The following is a 27,596-nucleotide window of genomic DNA, read 5'->3' as shown; positions in this document are numbered from 1 at the left end:
CGCTGCGCACGCATGCGCATTGGCGGACGGCCGTGACTAGACATTCGGTCATAGAACGGTGTAGGGGGGCGCTCGAGCCACGTCGGTGAAACAAATCAACGCTTGAAGGCAGATTACAAAGAGGGTGAGTGGACTAATTGCGACAACTGCTGCCTGTTCTTTTATCTCCCCCAAATATCAACTCGGGAGCGCAGAAATCCACCTGGGACAGCTTGTCCCGTTGATGCGGGTAGGTCAGTCGCACAAGCACAGTCCGCCATTCCCCTTTTATATTTAACGAGACACCCTTTCATGGTCTCTGGGAGAATTTTTAGTAGCATAGACTCATGTGCATAATTTACTGTATTTCCCCGTGTACAGTTCAAGTTCAGTGGTAGATCCCGCAGCTGTAATTGCAAACGCACGCAACGGGTGATTTGGTGCAGCGCAGCAGGAGAATGGTGACTCCTTATCTGATAGGCGTTTCACCCACAGACCGCAAAAAATGTGCACCTACTTTTATCATACATGCACAGTTTCAGGTAGATTTCCTGTCTTTAGTCGAATCAAACCAATAAACAGATGTTTTTTTAGGTAACTTACTTTGCACTTGCATCCTTGGCATCATTTCAGTTTTGCTGAGATCATTTTCTTCCTCTAACTCCTCCTTTTCCCCATCACTTCTCACAACTTCTCTCATCCTTTCCCTCCTCTCTTTCCTCTCAGGTCCCTGCTGCTCCACGAGGAGCAGGAGATCCAGGGCAATGTCCACGCCAGACCCCCCCATGGGGGGTACCCCTCGCCCAGGTCCTTCCCCCGGTCCGGGTCCCTCACCTGGGGCCATGTTAGGTCCAAGCCCCGGACCCTCCCCAGGCTCCTCTCACAGCATGATGGGCCCCAGCCCTGGTCCCCCCTCCTCTGGACACTCGCAGCCAGGGCCGTCTGGATATGGCCAGGACAACTTGCACCCTCTACACAAAGTAAGGTCATGTCCACCTGTCCCACTGAGGGACACGGCTGTACCAGGGATGGTCTTTGTTTTAGTTGGTTTTGTGTTTGTTTGTACACATAGAATTACATCACTTTTACATATTTGTGCATAATACATGACATCTTTCATGGACTATATTTCAGTTTTCCTTTTTTATTATACATATATATATATATATATATATATATATATATATATATATATATATATATATATATCACTATAAATTTATAACCTACTGATCACAGGAAATGTAAATTTTGGTCAACTGCCAGTGCATCCCTACTATATATTTTCAATACAGTTTAAGGAAAAAAAACTATGACTGTGAACTTGTAAACTGGTTAAAATCGTCATTTCTTTGTATTTCAACTTTTGACATTCTACCTCAGATTTTTACTCATTTTTATGTTTTTACATCAACCTTTTTAGTAGCAAACCTGTATATTGTTTACAAATGCCAAAAAATTCCTTAATGCACAATTCCACTCTGTTTTTTCCACAGCCCATGGAGGGTATGCATGAGAAGGGCATGAGTGAGGAGAGCCGCTTTGGTCAGATGAAGGGATTGTCGATGAGACAGGGAGGGCACAGTGGAATGGGCCCCCCACCCAGTCCTCTAGACCAACACTCACAAGGTAGGCATGCTGCTTGTATGCAGGTGAAGCAATCAGATCCATCCCAGCATTGTGTAAGGTGTGTTTGTCAGTGCGGTAATGACTTATCTTCAGGGCTGTGGTCATATGGCCTCATGTGGCCACATGTGGTTTACTGGGAGTGTAGCTGCTGTTGCAAGCTGTGAACCTAACCTTGAGCCATTGGTGTCTAACAGTGTGTCTTTTAATATCAGCATTCTGAAGATCATGCAATACCAAGACTTGATGCAGCTATAAAAACACAGGGAGTGTTAAAAGTCAGGCAGCACGCTCAAGCATCATCTTTGCACTCTGATAAGGAGAGGATACAGGAAAACCAAACAAATCAACAGCCTTTACCTTTAAACCCAGACTGAAGATTCACAATCAGAAGAAACCGTTCCAGATAGTCACAGGGAAAGTTGCAGTGGTGTGAACTGGCCCATCACAGCTCGACTCAAGTCAGCTGATGGCATTGCCTGCAGCGTAGTTTAACATGTCGCCAGTGGCTGTTTGTGAGGCACATCAACTGTTTCAACAGCTATTCAGTGCATAGAGAAGTCTGCTGGTGACCCTTTTTAAAGCTGAGTGCTGGCAATATTTGCAGAGTATGAATGGAAGACAGAGAGAACCCCCCCCCCTCCCCTACACTGATGTGTTTGTGGAACAGCTGTGCCTCTATGACTTCAAACCCATGGACAGCATCAACACTGGAAATGCACTTGTACCAAATACTTCACTATCACATCAGATTTCATATTTTGAGGTGCTAAAGATTATTTCCACTCACAATAGCTTGTTATGTAAACAATACTATACTTCTAGTTGCATTGTTATAAACTTGGAGATCTTCACCATGTTGCCCATTGGTGCATTGTAAGTAGATGTAAGGGTCAGCTTGTCTCATCATGAATGTTTGCTTTCATTCATTCATTCATTCATTCATTCATTCATTCATTCATTCATTTGTTTTGAGCAGATGAAATAAACAAAACATTTTTATGTGTACAAGGAACTAATATCAGAGCAAATACATTAATAAATAAAGGTGATCAAGACACTATAGTAATTGCCATGTACACTAGTAATAACAAAATAAATTCAACATGTACTGCTCAAAAAGGAGTGGGAAGAAGACAACTTATGAAATCCCACCCCCATCTCACATTTATACAACATAACACATTACTTTTGCCTCCTTAATAATAAAGTTACATCTGTTCAGAGTCCTAATAATGTAAATAACAGATATTAAACAGATTAGGAAAACTGATGTATATTACACATACTAACTATCTAAATAATAGTCTGCATAACTTATAATATATTTCAATAACAATCACATACCAACAATGGTAAGAAAGAACCAAGGATGGTTTGAGTGGTTGCTTTAAATTTTAAGAGACAACAGGATGGGGGATAAATAACTTTTGGTGAATAATTTCAACAATTTCTGTAGAAACTGTTTAATGTGAGTGTTTTCCTGTTGTGCCCATCCTCTCCTTCTCTCTTCCTGTCTGTGTCTGTCTTCTTCAAGGCTATCACTCTCCTTTAGGTGGTTCAGACCACTCCAGTCCTGTCCCTTCAAATGGTCCTCCCTCAGGACCTCTAATGGCTTCGTCCTCTTCCTCCTCCTCCTCTGGTGGCCCCAGCTCTGCCTCTACACCTTTGGATGGTCCCAGTGGAGACCAGCACACACTGGGTCCCAATAACCGGCCTGGCCCTCCAGGTGGCTCTGGCCCTGGTCCCAGCCCTGGACCTAGTCTTGGTTCCAGTGTTGCTGCTCTTGGATCGGGTCTTGAATCAGGTGGTCCGACTGGCCCTGGAGGTCCTGGTGGCCCTGGGGGTCCTACTCCCTTCAACCAGAACCAGCTCCACCAGCTCAGAGCCCAAATCATGGCCTATAAGATGTTGGCCCGGGGACAGCCCCTGTCAGACCACCTCCAGATGGCTGTCCAGGGGAAGAGGCCCATGCCTGGGATGCAGCAGCAGCAGCCCATGCCCAGTCTGGCTCCTGGAGCTGGAGGCGGGCCAGGAGGAGGGCCTGCAGGACCAGTACCAGGGCCCGGACCTATGGGCTCCAGCTACAGCCGTGCTCACGGTGAGGAATGGGGAGGAGATGACCAATATAGATACAAATGTTGAGCTGCATTGATGTCCAATAGTAGCATGCTACTTATCATGCTAAAACTGTGTGTTAGATTTTAAGCAGGATGTTATCATTTGTAACCTTTGGAGGAGTTGTTTTTACCTTTTCTAGTATTTTAAAGGTTACCTGACACAGAAGGTGCCTCTGAGATTGACAGGGTCCCTCATAGCAAGGGTGGGCAATTCATTTTCTTATGGGGTCACATGAGAAACTTTGACAGTCGTTAGGGGCCAGATCAGTACACTTGCAGCTCTGTTCAATATACTGTATGTCTCTCTATATATATACTACTTACACTACTACTTTACTATGATATAAATACAGTAAATACAACAATACAATGATAAAATGAAAATGTAGAGCACAGAATACAACTATTTAATGAATATTTACAAAAACACTTTCAAAAATGTGCAAAACCAGCTCCACATTAACTTAACATGAAAAACTATAAATGCATCCAACTTTGTTTGTTTGCATATCTCAGTTCTTTTTCTTTTTCTTTTTCTTTACCTCTGACTTGAGTAAAGAAATACTTAGAAGTCCATGTCTTGTTAAAAACTCTGCATTCAGTATCAATCTTTCTTTTTTGGGCAGTAGCTGACATGTTCATGGGCTGAAACTGACCAACTAACCAATGAGTGCGTAAGCCTTATGTTAAGTATGGAAAGTACATGTGAAAAAATGTGAATTTAGCACACCCTTCAAAGTAAAGGCAGTGGCGTTGTATTGGTTGCATCTGTTACAATGATATATATTTGCATGGCCTTTTAATTGCCAGTTAGGGTCAGCATGTGGCCCAAAGGCCGTACAATGCCCAGGTCTGCCTTATAGTTTACATTTCTTAACAGCTGAAGACAGAAGTTTATTTTGCTGTCAGATATTGTAGATGTTGGTAGCCATTTACCACCATTTACCACATTTACACAACTTACACAACAATTTACACATCAGATAAAGAGGCTGTTGTGATTTAACAAAGTCTGTGCTCTAAAAAGTGTATACCACTTTTTCAGTCAGTGTTATTCTACGCTCTGATATGAAGGTACAATATAACTGTCTTCAACAACTGTTGCAAACATACTCTTAAACTTTGTTTCTTTAGGTATGATGGGTCCCAACATGCCTCCCCCAGGCCCATCTGGGACCCCAGCTGGTATGCAGGGACAAAACCCTAATGGACCTCCAAAGTCCTGGCCAGAAGGTAAATGTTACTGCTTACGGACAGAGATAATTAGGATGTTTAAAAATACACATGGTCTTATTTGTTGTTTATTATTTTTTTGCTGAAAACTAATATTACTGGCTGTGCATACACATGAAATGCATCTCTTCCAGCTTGTACATTTCAGACCAGCTGGCATATTATGTAGAAGAGCTTTCATTCATAGATTATTTATATCTGTAGTTCTCCTGTGTGGGCAAAACATAATGTAGTGAAAGAAATATGTGAAGGAGAATTCATATGAAAGTAGCAAAAGACAAAAGTAGTGCTGGGAAGCTCTGATTGGACTTACATGATGGTGCATTGCTTCTGATGTTGCTACCAAAAGGAATTGTAGGATGGCACTACCTCCTTTCCTTTTTCAAAAGACGGTCCAATGCATCCTGCAGCACTGAAGCTCCTGTCTGTAGTTTAAGAACATTCCTAAACAATAAAGACTATTTGACCGCAACACATTAGTGCATTATAAATATAGGTGTGTAAATACTGTTATTACTTCATTGTGTCTTTTCCATCGAGTAGACTACAGTGGCTGTTTCCTCATTTCTCCACAGGCCCTATGGTGAATGCAGCGGCCCCCTCCAATGCACCCCAAAAGCTGATCCCCCCTCAGCCCACTGGGCGGCCCTCTCCCGCTCCCCCCTCGGTTCCTCCGGCTGCCTCTCCAGTGATGCCTCCGCAGACTCAATCTCCTAGCCAACCAGCACAGCCTACTCCCATGATGCCTTACCATGCCAAGCAGAACCGCATTACACCCATCCAGAAACCCTGTGGCCTCGACCCAGTGGAGATACTGCAGGAAAGGGAGTACAGGTACACCAGAGCCATCAGAGATACATAGTGTTCCCTATTTTGTTTAGTTTACTGGCTCAGTGAGTGAGGTATGACTCCATTAAAGTCTGTGTAAAGGAAACTTAGAGGTTTGCTCGAAACACATCCTCAATACATGTGAAAGGACAACCACCTATGTATTGTAGAGTTGATCTGCTGAGTGGGTGGGTCGGTGAGTAAATTACTTTTTGTAATGTTAGCGATAAAGTTGTTTATGGATGTGTCATGAATTATCTATGAACTTGCCCCTGACACTAAAGTGCACCAGCATAAGTGATTATTCCAGTCAGTCTCAGTGAGATTATATCAGTCATACATATCACTAACTTGTATAAAAAGAAGAAAAAAATACTGTTCCTTTGCAGACTGAGAGGAACAAGGTAGATTCTTGGATAAGTCAGCATTGTCTGCTCCGTGGCTCAAATATATATGACTGTACACGTCCAGTAAAGCTGCTTGATGGAGAATTTATTCTTTCAGGTCATAGTGGTATTTGACGCTTAAGAGACGATCCAGTTTTTCTCATGATTTGGCGTGGATTCAGCTCCGTTCGTGGCCCCAGTATTTTTACCCATGATTATGAATCCTAATTTCAAGTATTTGCCAGTTATTTTAATCATCCAAACTTGGCTGGTTGATTAACTACACATTTGTCTCTGGCAAACTCAGAATCTGTTACTGCTTCGCATAGGTTGTAAGCTTTAATGATTGAATCTGTTGGGGTATGTAGTGTCACATTCTTCAGCGGAGAATGGATCATTCAAAACAAATGTGTCCAAAAAGTGGTGCATAACAGTAGTTCCCTAATTTACCAGAGATACTGAAGTAAAAGCATGTGTAGGATGGTACATACCAGACTTTTAATGGGATGAAAGTAATGCAGTGTTTTGGCTCTGTTAGGTTACAGGCTCGCATCACCCATCGTATTGCTGAACTGGAGAACCTGCCAGGCTCTCTGGCTGGTGATCTGCGTACCAAAGCTACTATAGAGCTCAAAGCTCTGCGACTGCTGAACTTTCAGAGACAGGTACAGTTACTTACTGTGAATGGACCTTGTGAGGGGTTTTGGTGAGGATTTGACCTATGGGTCTGATCAAGCGAAAGTGAACATCAACATGAAAAAGTACATTTGCACACATCATTTATCAAGTGGACTCATGTTTTAGCCAAGGATCTCTATTTTATGGAGCTGTTATCCTTTTTAAAATACCACTTGTAGAAAAAAAGTTACAATCGATTTTATCTATTGTACTTTTTACATCATAGCCGTAGCTTGAATTTGACACTAAAAACGAAATCTGAAAAATGGTAAAGTTTATTCAATCTTAATTAGATTTCCATTATTTTGTGAATATTAGTGATATTTATGAGTTTGAACATTTGTGCGTCACTTAAAAGGCTCTGTCCACGTGTTACCACAAAAATATCAATTTTTAATTTTCAAGTTACTTATAATTCAGATAGTTGAGTGAAACTTTCAGAAAGTAATGATAAAGAGTCATCCATGGGTTACTATGGCAGCCTGTCCACGTGTTACCACATTCTCATGTCAATAAAACAGAGACTTTTCAATATTTTACACCAAAATTTATTTTCAGCATAGTTGAACATAATTTCTAAAAGGTTTTGTCCTACTTGATATCAATTTCTGTCAAGAACCGCATGTTTTGAATGTATGCGTAAAACTTCAGAAATGGATGTCTGTTCCAAGCCCGAGTGTTACTGAGCAGTAATTTGACATTTTTCACCTAAAGATTTTATCTCCCTAAATGTTGTTATACATAATGTTAAAAAGCTTATAAATACCTACTCATATATGTATAATACATGCGTGTAAGTTACTCTGCAAACATGACAGAGACTCTGTGTACTTATCCATACAACAGCTGCGTCAAGAGGTGGTGGTATGTATGCGTCGTGACACCGCTCTGGAAACTGCCCTTGATGCCAAGGCCTACAAGCGCAGCAAGCGTCAGTCTCTGCGAGAGGCCCGCATCACAGAGAAACTGGAGAAACAACAGAAGATTGAGCAAGAGCGCAAACGGAGACAGAAACATCAGGTAGAAATAGAACGTTACCGCCAAGTGATTGGATAAGTTTTCTTATCTACATTCCTCTGATTTACAAAAGGTCAGACATATATTTATTTTCTGCTTTCTGGAGAAACCTGCAATGCAACTTTATGCCAGCATCAGTAGGAGCTTCCTTCACCATCTCCAACTGGTTCAGTAGACTGATGCCCAGATTTTAACTGGCACTTAGAAATCTGAACATTTCACTCCTGTACTTGCAAATTTACACTGGCTGCTTGTTGCATTGGTTTTATTATTTTTATTATTACTTTACTTATCTCTCTCTCTCAAGACATTAAATGGCCCTACTCCAGTTCGTATAAATGATTTTTAACCACTTTTATACTTGGTCCATTTAGTGGAAGAGACTTTGCTGGATATTTCTAAATATGTTCTAGTGACTAAAGACCTTTTGCAATACACCTGTAGTGCCATCTTAAATAATATTTTAATATAAAGCTTTTATGAGTTCCTGAAGTGTTGCAGTGTTTTATTACCTTATGATCCTGTTTTTGACCCTACTCTTCTATTGCTTTGGTTGTGAGATCATTTTAATTCTTGTTTTTTTTTTTTTTTAATGAAACACTTGCTTTACAAATGAATTTTATTATAATATCATTCATATTCTTTCCATGTTCCCATTTTAATCTTAGGAGTACCTCAACAGCATCCTGCAGCATGCCAAAGATTTCAAAGAGTACCACCGTTCCATCACAGGCAAAATTCAGAAACTGACCAAGGCCGTGGCCACATACCATGCCAATACGGAACGGGAGCAGAAAAAAGAAAATGAACGTATTGAGAAAGAGAGAATGAGGAGACTTATGGTAGGTGTGAAGCATGATGGAAACTCACATACACAGTTTGACAAGAATATAGATTCTATGTGTAAGAGACCTGACCTGTACGTGTCCCCTGTAGGCTGAGGATGAGGAGGGCTACCGTAAACTGATTGATCAGAAAAAGGACAAACGTCTGGCCTACCTGCTGCAACAAACTGACGAGTATGTTGCCAACCTCACTGAGTTGGTCAGAGCCCACAAAGCGGCACAGGCCCTCAAGGAAAAGAAGAAGAAGAGGAAGAAAAAGAAGAAGGTTTGTGAAGATACTACATGTAGGAAGCTCATTAGTCTTCTGTCTTACATGTGATCCATTCTAGTGTGTAAGTTTAAACATGTTGTATGCATGTTTACATTTCTGATGGTCTCCTGTGTTGCAGTTGGAGAATGCTGAGGGCCAGACTCCTGCCCTGGGACCTGATGGAGAGGTGAGTATCCGTAGTAGGCATTTGAATTATTTTGATCCAGTGCAGTCCATGAGATGCTGTAACTCATAGCCTCTTTTCTGAAGCCGCTGGACGAGACAAGTCAGATGAGCGACCTGCCAGTGAAAGTCATACATGTGGACAGTGGGAACATCCTGACAGGTGTGGACGCTCCAAAAGCTGGACAGTTGGAGACCTGGTTGGAGATGAATCCAGGGTTAGTCTGATTGAAGAGGGGGGGAAACGTAGTGCAGTGGTTAGCACTGTGGCCTCACAGCAAGAAAGTCCTGGGTTTGTTTGCATGTTTCCTCTGTGTGTGTGCATCCAAAGACACACGCTTGACGGTTGAATTGGTCAATCTCAATTGCCCATAGGTGTGAATGTGAGAGTGAATGCTTGTTTGTCTGTATGGATCAGCCCTGTGATGAAGTGATGACATGTCTAGGTTGTGCCTTGCATTCGCCTGTTAGTATCTGGGATAGACTCTTGACACTCCGCGACCTAAGCACTTCACAAAATGAATGAAAAAAAGACACTGAAACTGAAATGTGACAAAGTGCACATACATGGTGTAAACTAGACTTTGTTGTAAATAACAGGTCAAAAATTTTAGCATGCTTCTATATTTTTTCTAAAAGAGAGGGCCCACTTAATTTAAAGATTGTAATGGTCTGCCTTCCTTAAGTGATATGATGATACTACTATACTGCTTGTTGCTGAGTGGCATTGTCCAAATAGTGCTTCAGATGATGTAGTAACACTGATTTTATAGACAAAGATCTGATGATACAGACAGTGTTGTTACACCTGTAGGTGTTGTTTAAATCAGCTTTCAAGACTTTATCATCTGCAATAGTACAGAAAACCTGTAAGTTGTATTACATGTTCGCTGAAAACTTATTTTTTCCAGAATTTTTTGGGGAACCTAAAGTATCCTAGTCTCTGGAAGTGAACTGATTTTGTTTTCAAGTCTTTCACAGTACTTTAACTGCTTCAATTTCAATTTATCACTGGACAGCTGTTTTAGCCTAACACCTAATGGGTTAATAACTTTACATTTACAGAGGGTGAAGACAATTTATCCTTGAAGTTTGATGTAAACAATCCCTGCAGGTGTCCTGAATAACTTTACTTCCAAATCCTGTGTCTGTATAGACCTGTGTTACGCCTTCCCCTGAATGATGCATTATTTGGACAATACCGCACAGCATTATGTTAGAACACACATTTTAGCCACTTAAACTGTTCAACTTTAATATGCATTCTTATTATGCATGTTAGCTAATATCCTAAGTTTGCACATGTTAACATCACTCATTGTCATTGATCTCCGCTGAACACAGAACTTACCCCATGAAAGATGTAAGATAAGAGAGACAAGCAGTTAAAATATTCTGATATCTCTCACATTGTTATTTTGGGATTCTTGCATGTCTGTCCAGTTATGAAGTTGCTCCCCGCTCAGACAGTGAAGACAGTGAGGAGGAGGAGGAGGAAGAGGTGGGGGTTAGCATGTTTAAATCTAGCCTCATATTCACCAATCCAGTGGGAGTACAAGCAACTTTTCACTGATAAGCTGTTGGACCATCTGTCTGGACAGGAGGAAGAGGAGGAGCCTCACCCATCAGCCACTCCAGTGGAAGAAAAGAAGAAGATTACAGATCCTGACAGCGAAGACGTGTCAGAGGTGGATGTCCGGCACATCATCGAGTAAGCGCACATAATGAACCTCAACACATTAGTGCATGTTTTAGCTGTATTTATCTTGTCTCAGATATACATGTTTGCATGCACTTCCATGTAAGGCAACCCAAGGTAAATTTAGTAGCACAAAATAAGACAGTATGTAAATAAACAGTCAGAAGTTTACTCAGTAAACAACAATGTTTTTAGGTTTGACTTAAAAGACCTGACAATTTTATCATACCTCACATATTCAGGAAGTTACTCAGATACAAAGCATATGAACTTAAATCAGTTTCATCATACCTGATCCTGAGGACCAGGAGTAAAACCTGTACCAGATGACCCAAACTTAAAATGCATGTGCATCTTCTTCTCTGAGGTGTTTCACTTCAATTACATTTAATAAAGTTTTCCTCATGTTTCTGTTTTCCTTTACAGAAATGCAAAGCAGGATGTGGATGATGAGTACAGCGGTGCAGCATTTGCCCGTGGGCTCCAGTCTTATTACTCTGTGGCTCACGCCGTCACTGAGAAGGTGGAGAAACAGTCCAGCTTGTTGATAAATGGACAACTCAAACAGTATCAGGTAAAATAAACCAAGTCAGTAATCATGGTCAACTATATGTGCATTAGAGGTGGATACAGTGTAGATTCTTCCTATTGTTTTAATGGTACATGTTTGTACTTTACTTTGATGAACTAAGAGTAATGACAACTGAAAAATGAAAAGTGGGGATACCAGAAATATTGCATTATATAACCCCATCTCAGGAAAGTTTTGATAAGAGTGGAAACTGCTCATAAAAATTTAAAGTTGTTTCTGATTGATTTGCACAAATCTGATGTCAGTTTTAATTTTCAGAACTTGTTGCATCAGGATAGAAACAAATGTACGATAAAAGCAACACAAAGATCATTGGAATTGTGCAATAATGTGCAATGTATGTTCATGTTTTTTATTTGCTAGTTTTTCTCTTCTCTTCTCTTCTCTTCTCTTCTCTTCTCTTCTCTTCTCTTCTCTTCTCTTCTCTTCTCTTCTCTTCTCTTCTCTTCTCTTCTCTTCTCTTCTCTTCTCTTCTCTTCTCTTCTCTTCTCTTCTCTTCTCGTCTGTCTTTGCCTGTCAGATTAAGGGTCTGGAATGGCTGGTTTCTCTTTACAACAACAACCTGAATGGGATCCTGGCAGATGAGATGGGTCTGGGAAAAACCATCCAAACTATCGCACTCATCACATACCTCATGGAGCACAAAAGGCTCAATGGACCCTACCTCATCATTGTACCCCTCTCGTGAGCGAAATCTTTTTTATATACACATATATTCTGTATGTTTTGTCAATGCAACTTCTCAGTGTAGACAAACTCCATAAATGAAGTCACGGAGGTGTTTCTTCCTGACAGAACACTCTCTAACTGGGTGTATGAGTTTGACAAGTGGGCGCCGACAGTTGTCAAAGTCTCCTACAAGGTAAGCGTCAAACTACTTGTATTTTACTTCCTCCACATACACTAAGGACTTTACTCTGTGTCTCTGCAGTTGCTGTAATTCATATAAGTATTGGCTTTAAACATCTTTGATCACTTTCAGGGGTCACCTGCTGCCAGAAGAGCCTTTGTCCCTCAGCTTCGTAGCGGAAAGTTTAACGTTTTACTCACCACCTACGAGTACATCATCAAGGATAAGCAAGTACTGGCCAAGGTGAGTTCAGAGGACGGACACAAACACAGGCAGAAGGGAACACACACACACCTAGGCATTGCATGCACACCTGCCTGCAACAACATTTAGTAGCTTTTGAACTATTTTATTTGCTAAATCTCACCTTTTGCTTGAGGGTTTGGTGTTATTCCTTTTTGGTTTCTTGGATCCCACCTCCTAAACCCCAAAATCCCTCTAAAACTCTGTCATCCTGGCCAATCTGACCGCCCCCTGTGCTGCGTCTCAGTGCTCTCTCCTAGGTGCTGACACACACTGACGCCCCCCCCCGTTTACTGCATCTCCCACTGTGGCCATCATGCTGCCATGCACTCATGTAATCATATAGACTTCCTGACTGTGCTTCAAGGTGGGTATTGTAGTTCAAGAGAGAGTTTCTCCATGTGGTGGCTCAAGACTTGAGTTTGGGACCAAGCCAGTTTGGGTCATGAGGGCAAACTGGGCAAGACATCTTCCTTATGATTACATTGATTATGTTTACATGCACAGAACAGTCTGGGTTTTTTTGCTCTTATTCCAAAAAAGATAATATTCATATTGAGTTGTTTACTTTTTTAATGCAAATACGTGTTCCACTAATACTGCATTCCAATTTGAATATGATTGTGTATACTGTGATTAATGTCAACAAGTTTTCCATAGGCAGAAGATTTGATTCCTTCAACCACTTTCTTGAGATGGTCAACAGTAAAATCCCAATGTAGATGCATGTTTGAAATATGCCCAAAAAATCCACATAAAGCCCATATATTATCAGCATATCTTTCTTGTTTTAATGCCAATGATGCTTTATGATGTTGGGGTGCCCCAGACCAAAGATCACAAAAACTAGTGGTCCTATGTCACACAGTTACAGATGTTCACAGATGGACGTTATCACAGTCTTGCAACCAAACACAACTCGAGATAAAATTTACAGTATTAAAGTAATAAAAATGTAGTTTTACCATCTCACAGTATGAAGTTGCTATGACCTAAGTCTGCTCAACCAACAGGAAGTCAGTATGACATGACACATTGATCAACACTTGAAAGTTTATGCATTAAACTACTTCAACTGTGATTTCCTAAGTTACAACCGCATACTTTCTTTTTTCTTCCCCCTCAGCTTTGGAGGTTTTGTGGTGCATATAACCGGGTGCTTGCGCAGGTCTTGAAAGTTTAAAAAGTATGGAGTTTTGAAACACTGTTTTGCAGAAGTCTGTAATTTTGTGTGAAAGTCTTAACCCATAAAGACTCAGTGCTACTTTTGTGTCATTTCCCAAAGTAAATTTTCTGTAGATTCAACCTTTCTTAAGTGATTTATCACCATTTATTTTATTATTTAAAAAAAGTGATTTATCACCATTTATTTTATTATTTATATGTCAGCCCTGCGATGAACTGGCGACTTGTCCAGGGTGTACCCCGCCTTCGCCCGTAAGTAGCTGGGATAGGCTCCAAACGACCCCCATGACCCTAGTGAGGATAAAGCCGGTTCAGAAAATGAATGAATGAATGAATTATTTTATTATTATCCTGTGTATTTAGCATTGTTTCAGTGAAAATTATGTATTTTCCTGTATTTAATGTACTGATCATGCGGATGTTCATAAAACTTGAGATTAAAGTTGAAGGTTAATATATCAAAAGCAGAAAACTGAAGTAAAAGTGACTTCTTCAGCCTAGATATCAATAACTGAATGTAAAACAAGTGTCTACATCCACTATCATTTATCAAACTACATGAGTTTTACTGGTGAATCGATGTTGTACAAGATGATGGCGTTTCCACGTTCACTACAGAGCCTCTGAACGCCCAGATGGGTCATATCTGATGACCCCGCCAAGGCAGATCAGTGCCCCCCCCCCCCAAATCACCACCAAAATTTAATCATTTGTTCCTTGTGCCAGTATCAACATTTCCTGAAATTTTCATCCAAATCCGTCCATAACTTTTTGAGTTATCTTGCACGCAGACAGACAAACCAACACCGGCAAAAACATAACCTCCTTGGCGAAGGTAATTATTTACATGTATTGATAGGTTCAGTGGTTCAGAAGATATTGAACATTTTAGATCAGTAGATGCTTGTGGCCACCAGTGGCCGTTTGGGTCTTTATGGGTTAATATAGTATGGAAAAAAGCTTCCCTCAGTCGCTTTTTAGACTGTACTCAAAGGCACATAATCTTATAAGAAAATAAATACATGAGGAAAGCAAAAAAAACTTGATATGATTTCACTAAGCGGTCGGTACTGGACTGATTTTAGTGAAACTTGTTTGTGTGATATCCATGACTTTTGTGATTTCCATGTGTTTTGAAAATATTTCTGTCAATAAAATAAAATTAACTGCCAATTATGCATTCATTCATTCATACATTTATTAAAATGAACTTTTCTACTACACACAACAGGTACAATCTCAACCAAATAAATAGGCACGCAGGATAAAAGTACATAAAGTCAAGATCTGGGGAAATAAATAGCTTTTTTTTTTTTTTAGGAATTTAGGAATTTTTATGTGGAGAAAGAGCAAGCACCCTGATATAAATACAACTTTTGTAATATCGTAATCCTTAGCTCAACTTATCGTTTATGACAATAGCAGCAGAGGTAGTTGAACTGCACTGACTATTTTGTTCTTACCTTTGGCATAGCCTGTGATTCTTGTCCAAGTGCACCACATTCATGTAGTACTGTGTGGCTGACAATAAACATAACTGATAATAAATACAGGATATTAGAATATTGTCAGATTTGGAATAATAGTGAAATGTTGGTGTGCATGTAAACATCGTCATTATGTCTTTTTTTAGTTTGGATGAGCTTGAATAGTAGTCCTCTCCTCTCCTCTCCTCTCCTCTCCTCTCCTCTCCTCTCCTCTCCTCTCCTCTCCTCTCCTCTCCTCTCCTCTCCTCTCCTCTCCTCTCCTCTCCTCTCCTCTCCTCTCCTCTCCTCTCCTCTCCTCTCCTCTCCTCTCCTCTCCTCTCTTCTCTTCTTCTCTCCTCACCTCTCCTCTCCTCTCTTCTCTTCTCTTCTCTTCTCTTCTCTTCTCTTCTCTTCTCTTCTCTTCTCTTCTCTTCTCTTCTCTTCTCTTCTCTTCTCTTCTCTTCTCTTCTCTTCTCTTCTCTTCTCTCCTCTCCTCTCCTCACCTCTCCTCTCCTCTCCTCTCCCTCCCTTCTAGATCCGATGGAAGTACATGATTGTAGATGAGGGTCACCGTATGAAGAACCACCACTGTAAACTGACCCAGGTCCTCAACACTCACTATCTGGCCCCACGGCGGGTCCTGCTGACCGGGACACCACTCCAGAACAAACTTCCAGAACTCTGGGCGCTTCTCAACTTCCTCCTGCCGACCATTTTCAAGAGCTGCAGCACCTTCGAGCAGTGGTTTAACGCTCCTTTTGCCATGACAGGAGAGAAGGTGGCCACGACTTGTCACTGCATCACAGTTTCGATCTTTATAAGAATGTTGTATTACAAGAGGTGATGACAGGTGGAAGGTCCTATAATTATCTTGCTTTGTTTGCAAAATATCTATATTTTCTTCTCTAGGTGGATCTCAATGAAGAGGAGACCATCTTGATTATTCGCCGTCTCCATAAAGTGCTTCGTCCCTTCCTGTTACGAAGATTAAAGAAGGAAGTGGAGGCACAGCTTCCAGAGAAGGTATATCTGTCATATTTAAGTAAAAATAGGAAATAAATCAGAAAGTCCTGGAACATAGAAATGTTAAAACAGAAAGAAGAATGCACAAAACCGCTTTTTAATAAGATTTAACTCTTTAAAATCAAGTGAGATGTCAATGACATGTTTGCGCAAGTGCCTCATCATTCTGTCACAGTCTGTGTTGTCAGAAAAATTCCAACTGTTTCTGAAAGCTGAGACATTGCGCTTTATAGGTAATACGGTGTCATTATGGTGATTTCACTGGCACCTCTAACTAAGCCCAGGGAAGGTGTCCATTCATGTACAATTTCCGTGAGTTTTTCTCCACTAAAACTCTAAAGTCAAATTCTGTGTTTGTGTTTTTCCCTCATTTTAAAGTTCTGTCACACTGTTATAACATTCAATAAACTGTTAATAACTTCCAGATATCAAAAGTTCCAAGTATTCTGGAAAAACGGGCAAAAGCACTTACACACGAGACATTTTCTGACCTTTTTAGACTCCCAATAAGCAAAAAGTCCAGGCAGACATTTCAAGGCTCAGTGTTGAAAGTGAGAAATAAAAGAATGACAACATGTTTATGATGAAATATTACACAAAATGCATTCATATAACTTGATAGTGATGAAAGAAGTGTCAATGTGGAAGATCCTGGATCCAGACAAATTAGGCCCTGATTATATGTGATGGTAAATACGTCGTATCCTTAGCTGGCCTTGTATTTTTATGGCTCACTTTGTCCACTTTCATTAACTATACTCTTCTTTCCTCTCCTTCAGGTGGAGTATGTCATCAAATGTGACATGTCGTCTCTCCAGAGGGTCCTCTACAGACACATGCAGGCCAAGGGGGTCCTGCTGACTGATGGATCTGAGAAAGACAAGAAGGTGAGGCCAGAAGCACCGTGACACAGTCAGTTCAGTGTTCGTTCACCACTGGAACCAAACAAAACATTTTCTTTTCTTTTTCCTTTTCTTTTTTTTCTTCTCTATAGATTTACCTCCAGCAGAGCCTTTTGTGTTTTTTTCTTTACATACACTTCATATTTACATACACTTTCATTTTATTTTCATTCCTTGACTTTTAGTAATAAAATAAAGTAACAATCTCTAAGGTTTACATGAGTTTCTCTTTGGTGATTGCTATTCGGTTATTAACTCACCTCCTCACCTGTGCTTGTTTACTCTAACTTCATTCCTCAGTGTTTTACCTACAGCAGATCACAGTTTTAAACTTCTTAAATACCATTAAACCTCCTTGTCTGTTTACAGCAGTGCCTCAGTTTACTTTGTGCTCAGCCTCTTTAGTTGGATCCCCGAGATCGACAGCACCTATAAATGTCTGACAAACGAAACACAAAGTGTGACGTCGTGAAGCACCTCACAAAAGTCTTATTCTACATCAGAGGAATCCATAGAGATCCGATTTGGCAGATGCAGTGGGAACTAATGTGTGTTTCACAGTAAAAGCATGATAACACTGTGTTGCTGTAACCACCCACCACAATATTTTCTGCTTTTTAAGTGTTTGTGTCAGACTCTAGTGGGCTGCACACTATAACCTTTGTGGTGGAGGTAAAATTTTATAATTACTCACTATGAACTAAATCTGTTTTGTCATCCGTTTAAATCTCAGTTTCAGTCAAATCTATGTGTGACGCACTGGGACGCACTGCCTACTTCATCCTAGGTCACTGCTCACAACAGCGTCTTAAGCGTCTTTGAGTACTTAGAAAAGCGCAATATAAAACTGTTCTATTATAAAAATTGTTGTTGTTATTATTATTATTATTATTATTATTATTATTATTATTATTATTATTATTATTATTATTATTATTATTATTATTATTATAACAGTGATGGAACATACGTCACTACTGTTAGCAGTTGTGTCATTGGGTCATGAGTTCAGTCACCATAGTGTTAACTCCTGTGACGATAGAGAATGAGCTAACAGACAACTATGTAAATGAAAATCTTTGAGATTCTTACTTTACTTTATAACCTTTATAACCCATAAAGACCCAAACGTCCTCCATCAACCAAAACCATCTACTGATCTAAAATGTTTAATACCTGTTGATCCACTAATCCTATCAATCTATGTAAATAATTGGTGTAAAATGTCATTGTCATTTTTCATGTTTATCAGATATGACCCATTTGGATGTTCAGAGAAAAATTAATTTGATAACTGCCACAAAAGTCACACTGGGTCCTTATGGGTTAAATGAATGTTGAATGTAAAAGTGCACATACATGCTCAACATTTTGTTTAATTGCGTTCATCAGGGTAAAGGAGGCACCAAGACGTTGATGAACACCATCATGCAGCTGAGGAAAATCTGTAACCACCCTTATATGTTCCAGCAAATAGAGGTATCCCTGAGAAAGCACAAACATGCCTCCAGTTGTTGGTGTCACTATTTATTCTAATGCATGTGAAAGTGTTTCATAATTATGTAGACAAGTTCTCAAAAAAAGCAGCAAGTGTAACATCTCAGAGAGTAATAGACAGCAAAGTAAAAATGAGCCTAAATAATATGACACTAAAATCTCACTTAAACTGAAATGTTAGTCTACTATGATGGATGTGAATTTTTGCAGTAATTTGTGATCATTTTTGCAGGAATCATTTTCTGAACATCTAGGATTTTCTGGTGGTATAGTCCAGGGGTAAGTCCTATTTTCTCCTGAAACAAAAGCAAAAACACAAAAACAACATTTTTTAATCCTGTTTCTTCTCCGCTCCTCCAGCCCTGACTTGTATCGAGCGTCAGGAAAGTTTGAAGTGTTGGATCGAATCCTGCCTAAGCTGAGAGCCACAAACCACAAAGTGCTCCTCTTCTGTCAGATGACCTCTCTAATGACCATCATGGAGGATTACTTTGCTTACCGCAGCTTCAAGTATCTGCGTCTGGACGGTGAGTCTTTTTGCTTGTTTTCTTCTCTTTTTATTCATATAGAAATTTGCTGTGTTTTCATGTATTTCTTGCTTTGCCTTCTTCTTCATAGCTCACTTCTTTTCTATTTTCAGGTACCACAAAGGCTGAAGATAGAGGAATGTTACTGAAGACCTTCAATGACCCAGAGTCAGAGTACTTCATCTTCCTACTGAGTACCAGAGCTGGAGGTCTTGGCCTCAATCTGCAGTCTGCCGACACTGTGGTCATTTTTGATTCAGACTGGAACCCTCACCAGGTACGATGCATATTTATTTAAACACAGAGCAGACACATTTTGAGCCAACTGCATTAGATTTTGAATACAGGAGTTTATGGAGTATATTTTGTGGATATGATATATTATGTGAAAATTCTCTGACTACAGCTGATGGGGATGCAAACCCAGGCTTATGATTCACTGCCTCTGACTGCTGACGGCAAAGAATTGATGACCAGTGGTCAGTTTGGTTGAGATTAACTAAAGAATAATGTTAAAATGTTGCTGAACTTCACCTCTTTCACCTGAAGCGAAATAAAAATTTATGTCATTTAAGCAATGGAGCATTCAATCAGCTCTTTTAGCCATCTCAGCCACACTGATTTCCCATCTCCTTCCCAAACTCCTTCAGGACCTGCAGGCTCAGGACAGGGCCCATCGAATCGGACAGCAGAATGAGGTGCGCGTGTTGCGCCTCTGCACAGTGAACAGTGTGGAAGAAAAAATCCTGGCAGCTGCCAAGTACAAACTGAACGTGGACCAAAAGGTCATCCAGGCCGGCATGTTTGATCAGAAGTCTTCGAGCCATGAGCGCAGGGCCTTCCTGCAGGCCATCCTGGAACACGAGGAGCAAGATGAGGTCTGGGGTCAGGAAGTGTGTCTACGCATGAATGTGTGTGCGTGCACCTGCAACACACAATTTAAAGGGTGTGCTTTCTTATGCTCTGCTTGCCAATGTGTGTCTGCTGTATTCAGGAAGAGGATGAGGTTCCGGATGATGAGACGGTCAACCAGATGATCGCTAGGAGTGAGGAGGAGTTTGACCAGTTTATGGTGAGCATCTGAGTTCACTGCAAAAATCAAAATCTTGAATTAAGCAAAAAAATCTTGAAATAAGCAAAAAAAAAAAAAAAAAAAAACATCTGCCAATGGAACAACTGAAAAATATCTTGGTAAGATTTCTTGAAATAAGATTTTCAAATTTGAATATTCTATTGTCTAAAAATAAGTTCTTATATCTCACTTACAAGTTACTCTTTAGGTGATTATGTCTTATTTTAAGTGTGATGAGATATTTTGACTAGAAATGAGAAAAATACACTTGGTAAGATTTAGATTTTTTGCACTCTTTAGACACAAAACAGAATTATTCAGCTCACTTAAAGCTCAAATTCAACCAGAATCTTCCTTCTATGCTTGTATTCCTTCCTCTCTCTTCTTCTTGTCCCTTCACCAGCGTATGGACCTAGACCGACGTCGAGAGGAGGCCCGCAATCCACGACGTAAACCTCGTCTGATGGAGGAAGATGAGTTGCCCACCTGGATCATGAAAGATGATGCTGAGGTTGAGCGATTAACCTGTGAGGAAGAGGAAGAGAAAATGTTTGGGCGAGGTTCTCGGCAGCGGAAGGAGGTGGACTACAGCGATTCACTGACTGAGAAACAGTGGCTCAAGGTTATTACTTTCAGGAACAGAAATACAAATAATTACTTTGCTATCCAAACTAAGAGGTACACTTTTGTTTTATTGTTGTTAATTTGACTCCTGATCAGGCGATAGAGGAAGGCACTCTGGAGGAGATGGAGGAAGAGGTACGTCACAAAAAGACGACCCGCAAGAGAAAGAGGGACCGTGACCTGGATCTGCCCGGTCCCTCCTCTTCCTCGGGGAGTCGTGGACGGGGAGACAAAGATGAAGATGGGAAAAGGCAGAGGAAGAGAGGAAGACCACCTGCTGAGAAACTCTCCCCTAATCCTCCTGCCCTCACAAAGAAGATGAAGAAGATTGTGGATGCTGTCATCAAGTACAAAGACAGGTAGAGGGTGTAGGATACATTCAGGGTCGAGATCGGGACAGTGAATGGCTGAAAAGAGAAGAAATTCTCAGTTCTCAGTTTTCCTGAAGTAAGGACAAAACTCACAACACAAATAATTGAAATATTTATTTTATGTAATTTTTTTCCCTGTAGATGTCACATGGAAAATTACCACAGATTTAAAATTTACTGACAGAACTCAAAGGTTCTGTTAGTAGAAAAAAAATCTACAAATAATCAGATAGGATCCAAAAGTTAATCATCAAGGTAAACATTTACATGTTTCATCTCATCCTGTCTCATGGTGTCACTACCTGCAGTGCCAGTGGACGTCAGCTGAGTGAAGTGTTCATCCAGCTGCCGTCTCGTAAAGAGCTGCCAGAGTACTACGAACTGATCCGCAAACCCGTGGACTTCAGGAAGATCAAGGTTAGGTCTGAAAATGACTGCTGGTTTGATGACAAATATCTAAAGAAACAAATGCCCATTATTGTAAAGATGCATTACAACTATATCTTAAACTATAGGAGAGGATTCGAAGCCACCGTTACCGCAGTCTGGGAGACCTGGAGAGAGATGTGATGCTGCTTTTCCAAAATGCTCAGACCTTCAACCTGGAGGGGTCACTAGTGAGGCAGACTTTATACATTATTATATATTATTATATATTATGTAGTATTGTTTTTGGTTCAGTTTGTTGCTTCCTGGAGGGCAAGCATATTGGTCAGTTTGTATGTCTGTCTGTTTGTTTGTATGCATTGTGGCGGCCCCATTTCAAGCATTATTGATATCAAATCATCACCAAATGATTTGCCATGGTCTCTTGTTGACTTGATTAGTTTTTGGCAATAGTAGGCCAAAGTACAGCTGAGATAGAGGCCAAAGTTGGGGTCAAACGCCTAATTTGCATGTTCAGAAAAATTTGTATTATCGACTTATAGGAAGTCAGATATGACTTTTCATTTGGTACCAATTTTGTTGACCTTGGATGACCTAGAAAGGTCAAACGCAAGGTCATGATTTTCAAGATACTCAATTTTTGCCTATAAGTTTTGAAGAGAGAGAAAAACCACTAGTGTCAGGTTTTAAAGCATGAAAAAGGCATCTGGCAAGCACACTGCCTATGGCAGTTTCATTTCTTTGCTTCTTTGTTTGTTTTATTTGTTTGTTAACACCTTAGTAGCAAAACTATTGGTGCAATTCATAGCAAACTGGGTTTATAGATTCCCAGTGACCCAAAATGAATGTGATTCCTTTTTGGGAAAAGTAGGTCAAAGTTCGAAATTTTTTTTATTGAATTTTTCAAATCTTTTTTTTTTTGCCCATTTACTTATAATGGCTGAAATTTGGCTATGCTGTCTATGTCCATGGTGAGATCAGCTGGATCAATGCCAAAATAAGCTACAACACATGTGAGGGGCGGGTTTTTTTTGCCTTGCACCACTTGTTCATTTATGAACACAGAAGACCTTATAATCTTTTACTGAATACTGTTTACATACATTTACAATTTGCCCTTGTCTTAAATGTTATTCTCAGTCTAAGCTGCTGCTACATTTAGGAAACTGATGCATTATCATGACTGTATTTCCTTAAATAGTGGTTGATGCCTTTATTTCTCTCAGCTGCAAAAGGTACCAGGCAGGCCTTTATTTCTAATTTTCTATTTTTAATAAAAAGACCTACAATAAGGCCTACTTACCATGGAATCTTGTTTTCAGCTATGTTAAAAGTATTGCACTGGGTTTCTCTACATGCCCTTTAGCATTTCAGTTGACAGACACATTCATTGTGTAGATGTGGATTTCCTGTACTGTTTGTAAGATGCTAAAAATTACAGTTTCACAAAAAAAGACACAGACCCACAGTGACGGAGGTCAGACCTTAACACTTAAGATGATTTAGATGTGTAGAAAACAGCTGGGTTATATTGTTGAATGTATTAAATTGAGGTGAATATTGTCCTCAACTGACAACACATTCCATGACCGGTACTAAAGGTTTATCCATGTTATTATCTATATTTTCTTCCTGGCCTGTAATTAATAACCACTTTTCTTTATTCATTTCAACCTATTATGTGAGACCCATTTTGTAATTGACTTAAAGTGTTTATTAGAGGAAATACAGTAAATATCTGCAGTCTGAGTGATTAGGGTTAGAATTAGATCTCTTGACTTATAGGGTAATGTCATTTCATGGACAAAATTCCTGCACAATAAATATCAATTTCACACAAAAATCCTCAAGTTTTATTTAATGGATAAAAGTAGGTAGAACAGTTGAGTCACTACCTTTAAAGCTGAAAAAAAAATCTGTTTGTTGTTTACATCTTCCTTTAGTGAGTAATTTTAATGATAATTTTATGTGTGTGAGCAGATCTATGAGGACTCCATTGTACTCCAGTCTGTGTTCACCAGTTTGAGGCAGAAGATCGAGAAGGAGGAGGAAAGTGAGGGAGAGGAGAGTGAAGAAGAAGAAGATGATCCAGAGGAAGGCTCAGAGTCAGAATGTAAGTGCTTGTGCAAAGAACAGCTTATATATGTTTCCAGTCCCTCAGAGTTCTTCTTTTGTCAGTCTTTTACATTATTTTCAACACCAAATCTTATTTAAATGTATCTTTTTTCAGTCTTACCTATCTTGTAACCATGTTCTGTGTGTATTATATCATCTCCAGCTCGCTCAGTCAAAGTGAAGATCCGTCTTGGTAGGAAAGATAAAGCTGGAGATCGAGGGAAGGGACGAAGCAGACGAACTGGACGCACTCGAGCCAAACCCGTGGTTAGTGATGATGACTCTGATGAAGAGCAAGAGGAGGTAACAGACTTGTGTTTGGTTATTAATTGGATTTATTTTAGAGAAATAAATATTTAAGAGTTGTGTTGAGATCCAGGTTGTAAACACTTCTGCACCAAATGGTTTGATTAGGATTTTCATTATCTGTTTGTCTTTGTCTTTTCCAGGAGCGAACCCCTAGTGCCACTGATGAAGAATCCTGAACTCTACTGTGATGTGGGACCAGAGAAGACATAAAGGGATATTCCACCTACTCCAGCACCACCCTCAGTAAATGTTAAATAAAACACACTTCAGTTATCTCCACTTATCCTCAGTCAAAGGAAAAAATCGAACAGAGTTTATGATATGGTCATTACAGGTGCAGAGAGAAGTGAATCATTTCATTAATTTGCATTAATATACATGTAAAGGTAAAGGTAGTGGGAACATGACTACATGAAGTCACGTTTGAGCTCTTTTACTGTGTAACTTGAGGAGGTTTTACAGATAATGTTGTCTTTATGGTTAAAGAATAACTTGAATGAACAATGTTTAATAGTGTTTTGTTTAAATGTTTGTAAAGGAGTTTTTAAAAAGCACAGAAAAGAGTTGGTGTAAAGCCCTATTTGCATGGGAATAGTATAACCTGGAGACCTGCAGTGATTTGGAACTTACCAACCAATGTCTGTTTCATCCAATGTATTAGCACAAGAAACACAAAGTGCATCTTTATTTTAATTTACTAAGTTTCATCTCTTAAAAATAACTTTTGAAAGATTTTGAAAGAGGAAAATCTCAACTAATGTAAACTATCATGCATGATGTTCATTTCATCATCATTTGAGACGTCACTTCTCTAAAGGGTTTCAGTTTACTCTGTCAGTGAGTATCTATGTTATATCGTGACATGAATATCCTGAATTTCCACCCAAAGTACTTTTAAAACTTTCATTTCACATCACCTGTGCAGCCTCGAAAAAGAAATAGGCAGAAAATGCTGCAGAACCCACCAAATCACAGCAATATCGAGTCGAAATATAGTCAGTAATTTGCAGACATAGAAAATTCACAGGGGCTTATGATCACAGAGGATCTCCACAGTTATTGCAGATCACTAGTAGACAACAGGTAGTTCTAGTCCAATGTGAATAGGGCTTAAGACAATAATGAGTTTAACACTGTATTACGACTGAAAGTGCAGACGGGATGAGAAACATGAAGCAGTATAGAGCATAGGAGGCGGCAAAAGTGTTATTTTTTCCAACAGAGGCAGACTCAAAATAGACAATAGGTATTTAATACTATAGGTATTGAAAGTCCCACTAAGGGCCATCAGATAAAAAGTGTGTAAGAGGAAGTATGGAATCACAACAAACTTAACTTTATGTCATTTTAATAATAATATAATAATTTAGACAGTGTTGACTAAGGTGTTTAATTAATTACATTTTTTCATCAGTATTTGCTTAATTTCACCATAACTTGTTTAATATTCCATTTCTCAATCTAATTTCAATAATTACAACTAATCTTACGAATCATGTCGAGAAATGAAGGTTAAATCAGTGGTAACGTTCACTCATTCACTCGGTTAAGACTGGATGGAACCAGTGAAATGAAGTAAACAACACTAAATGTAAACAGAAAATGTCAGCCAGAGCTGTGTTTGCACATATATCTACGATACTTTTTGGCGTAAACAAACCTGATGCTTCACCTCTGCTTCACCGTAACGATGTGTTGCAACAGCGTCCTCTAACAGTCAGGCACCACTGTGATTACTGAGGTGTGTGTACATCACATATTTCTGACCAGGGCTCACTGTTTGAGTTGGAGATCCAGCCCACTGTGGGCGCAGGGTGTTTCCAGACTTCTCAGAAGCTGTTTAGCAACTCACCGCAGCAGTTTGACTGAGATTCAGTGGAGTTGAGCCCAGGTCAGTCTTCAGTAATGTATATACAGTATGGAACCGTATCAGACTCCACTTTGCTGCTGCTTATCTGTCACACTTCCAATCACTTATAACTGTCGATTGTAGACTTAACCAATCATGAGGTCGTACTGTAACTTTAATTGCTTCTCCTTCAGTTGTTGTGTGGTGATTTTAGGATTTCCAAATGGTTAACTGTTTGATGTACTTTGGCACTTTTTATGTTTTTTAATTTTAAGACAAAGGACCAGAGGGACAGTGGCTCTTCTCTGTTGTGAATGCCTCATGGCTGTATGGTGTTGGATATACTGTATAGTTTTATTTAGAGTATAATGTCAATGCACGTGTGTACAGCTCGCAAGTTCAGTACTGTACTTTTCTCATTATGGTAGGCAACTAGAGCGAAGAGCATACAACCAAAGCATCACCTTTTTCTCTGCTAAGTTATTGGGATCTGTCTGTGACGTATTGTGTCAATGTTGCTGGAACTAAAATGTAACAATAAATCATAGTAAAAATGAAGGTTGTCGTGTCTTTGACAAAGTGGTAACAATAAAATAATTAATCTTTCGGTCAGTTGGCAGGAATTACCCAACACCTGTTTATATGTGGAATGAGATGATGCCTTTTTTGGTCTAATAATGCAGGAAAATTATTGTTTTTATTTATTTGGCTTTTTAGGGAAAATAAATTTAGAAATTTTTACTGCAATGGGCAAATGCGATACAGCTTTTTTTTTTTCTTTCAAAGATTTTGTAACATACGTAGTTTCATTTATACAACAAAGTTTATTGCATGGATTTAACCTTCCATGTGAATCCAGATCCTTTATTGTATTTCTCTTCTCAGCAGCTTGTTTAAGGTAATTAGTTTGGGTCCAATAATGTCAGTGTTTCTCCTCCATATACTAAAAGCCTTTTAAATGAACTGGGCTCTACATACACTGGAACCTATTTTTTTTTGTCATTTCAGCCTGAAGATGTAATGCCTCTTTTTCTCCACTAAGAGGAGGTCTCATACAAACACTCATTATATCTGCAATATTTAGACTTTTTCCCTGGAGAAACATACTTTTCTTTATGTTTCAGTGAAGATACAGTGAACGATTTGACAGTGTAGACTCACTCATTCTTTTTTTTTTTTTTTTTAATCCCAACTTGACCTTGTTTCTTTCCTGGAAAATAACTCTATTATGAATAAGTCGGTAAAATGTCAGATTTCCTGTTCTGTCTCTGACTGTATTGAGGGCATATGTATAAGTGAATACAGAAACGCTTTATCCAGTTTACATAAACAACCTTGTTTTAACACTCATTTGTGTTTATTTTGTAAGGAGGTTGGCATGCAGAGGGAGAGAGGAATATTTTAAAAAGTACAGTGTGTGTGTTGGCTGCCTTGGCACGTGTTCAGATATGTGAGTGTATGTGGTTTATACACCATCCGACAGTGAGGCCTGTGTTGGAGGTCGGAGTGTTTTCCCATACAGAGCTGAGGCAGAGGGGGAGGGATCAGTTTCCTGATTTCTAGGAACCTCTGGATCCCTTCAGCAACTCAAAACCAGCTGTTAACATCTGCCGGTGGGGAGGGGGCAGAGCGGCTCCTGAACACCTCAAAGCAGACTCACCCAGTTTGACTGAACCTACTCAGGAGTTGTAAATAAATGTCTAATGTTTCGGGGTTACATCCAGAGCAGAAGAGTATATA

General features: G+C 39.7%; 1 protein-coding gene across 3 annotated transcripts; it reads left to right on the top strand.

Annotated features, from left to right (window-relative positions):
* The first annotated feature begins 743 nt into the window (after positions 1 to 743).
* On the top strand, positions 744 to 26,414 carry smarca4b (SWI/SNF related BAF chromatin remodeling complex subunit ATPase 4b). 3 transcript variants are annotated; one of them, XM_030137968.1, is made up of 33 exons: positions 744 to 959; positions 1,476 to 1,608; positions 3,143 to 3,706; positions 4,860 to 4,958; positions 5,534 to 5,792; positions 6,711 to 6,837; positions 7,697 to 7,870; positions 8,536 to 8,709; positions 8,804 to 8,977; positions 9,102 to 9,149; positions 9,233 to 9,363; positions 10,589 to 10,646; positions 10,747 to 10,856; positions 11,271 to 11,418; positions 11,957 to 12,120; positions 12,232 to 12,298; positions 12,419 to 12,529; positions 15,716 to 15,958; positions 16,090 to 16,203; positions 16,983 to 17,090; positions 18,498 to 18,584; positions 18,835 to 18,881; positions 18,963 to 19,129; positions 19,243 to 19,406; positions 19,780 to 20,007; positions 20,124 to 20,201; positions 20,605 to 20,823; positions 20,922 to 21,184; positions 21,505 to 21,613; positions 21,712 to 21,813; positions 23,564 to 23,696; positions 23,862 to 24,001; positions 24,148 to 26,414. In XM_030137968.1, exons 1-33 carry the CDS (start codon positions 744 to 746, stop codon positions 24,181 to 24,183), a joined length of 4,995 nt encoding a protein of 1,664 aa, XP_029993828.1. In that variant the 3' UTR covers positions 24,184 to 26,414. The 3 variants fall into 3 exon arrangements, with proteins under 3 accessions (XP_029993828.1, XP_029993821.1, XP_029993816.1); XM_030137961.1 differs by having other exon boundaries at positions 10,589 to 10,652; XM_030137956.1 differs by having other exon boundaries at positions 19,780 to 20,040; positions 24,148 to 24,183.
* Positions 26,415 to 27,596: the final 1,182 nt, after the last annotated feature.

The sequence above is a fragment of the Sphaeramia orbicularis genome, chromosome 1 (genome assembly GCF_902148855.1).
Source record: "Sphaeramia orbicularis chromosome 1, fSphaOr1.1, whole genome shotgun sequence".
Lineage (NCBI taxonomy): Eukaryota > Metazoa > Chordata > Actinopteri > Kurtiformes > Apogonidae > Sphaeramia > Sphaeramia orbicularis.
The sequence above is the reverse complement of the archived record's forward strand: the minus strand, read 5'-3'. Positions and strand labels throughout refer to the sequence as shown.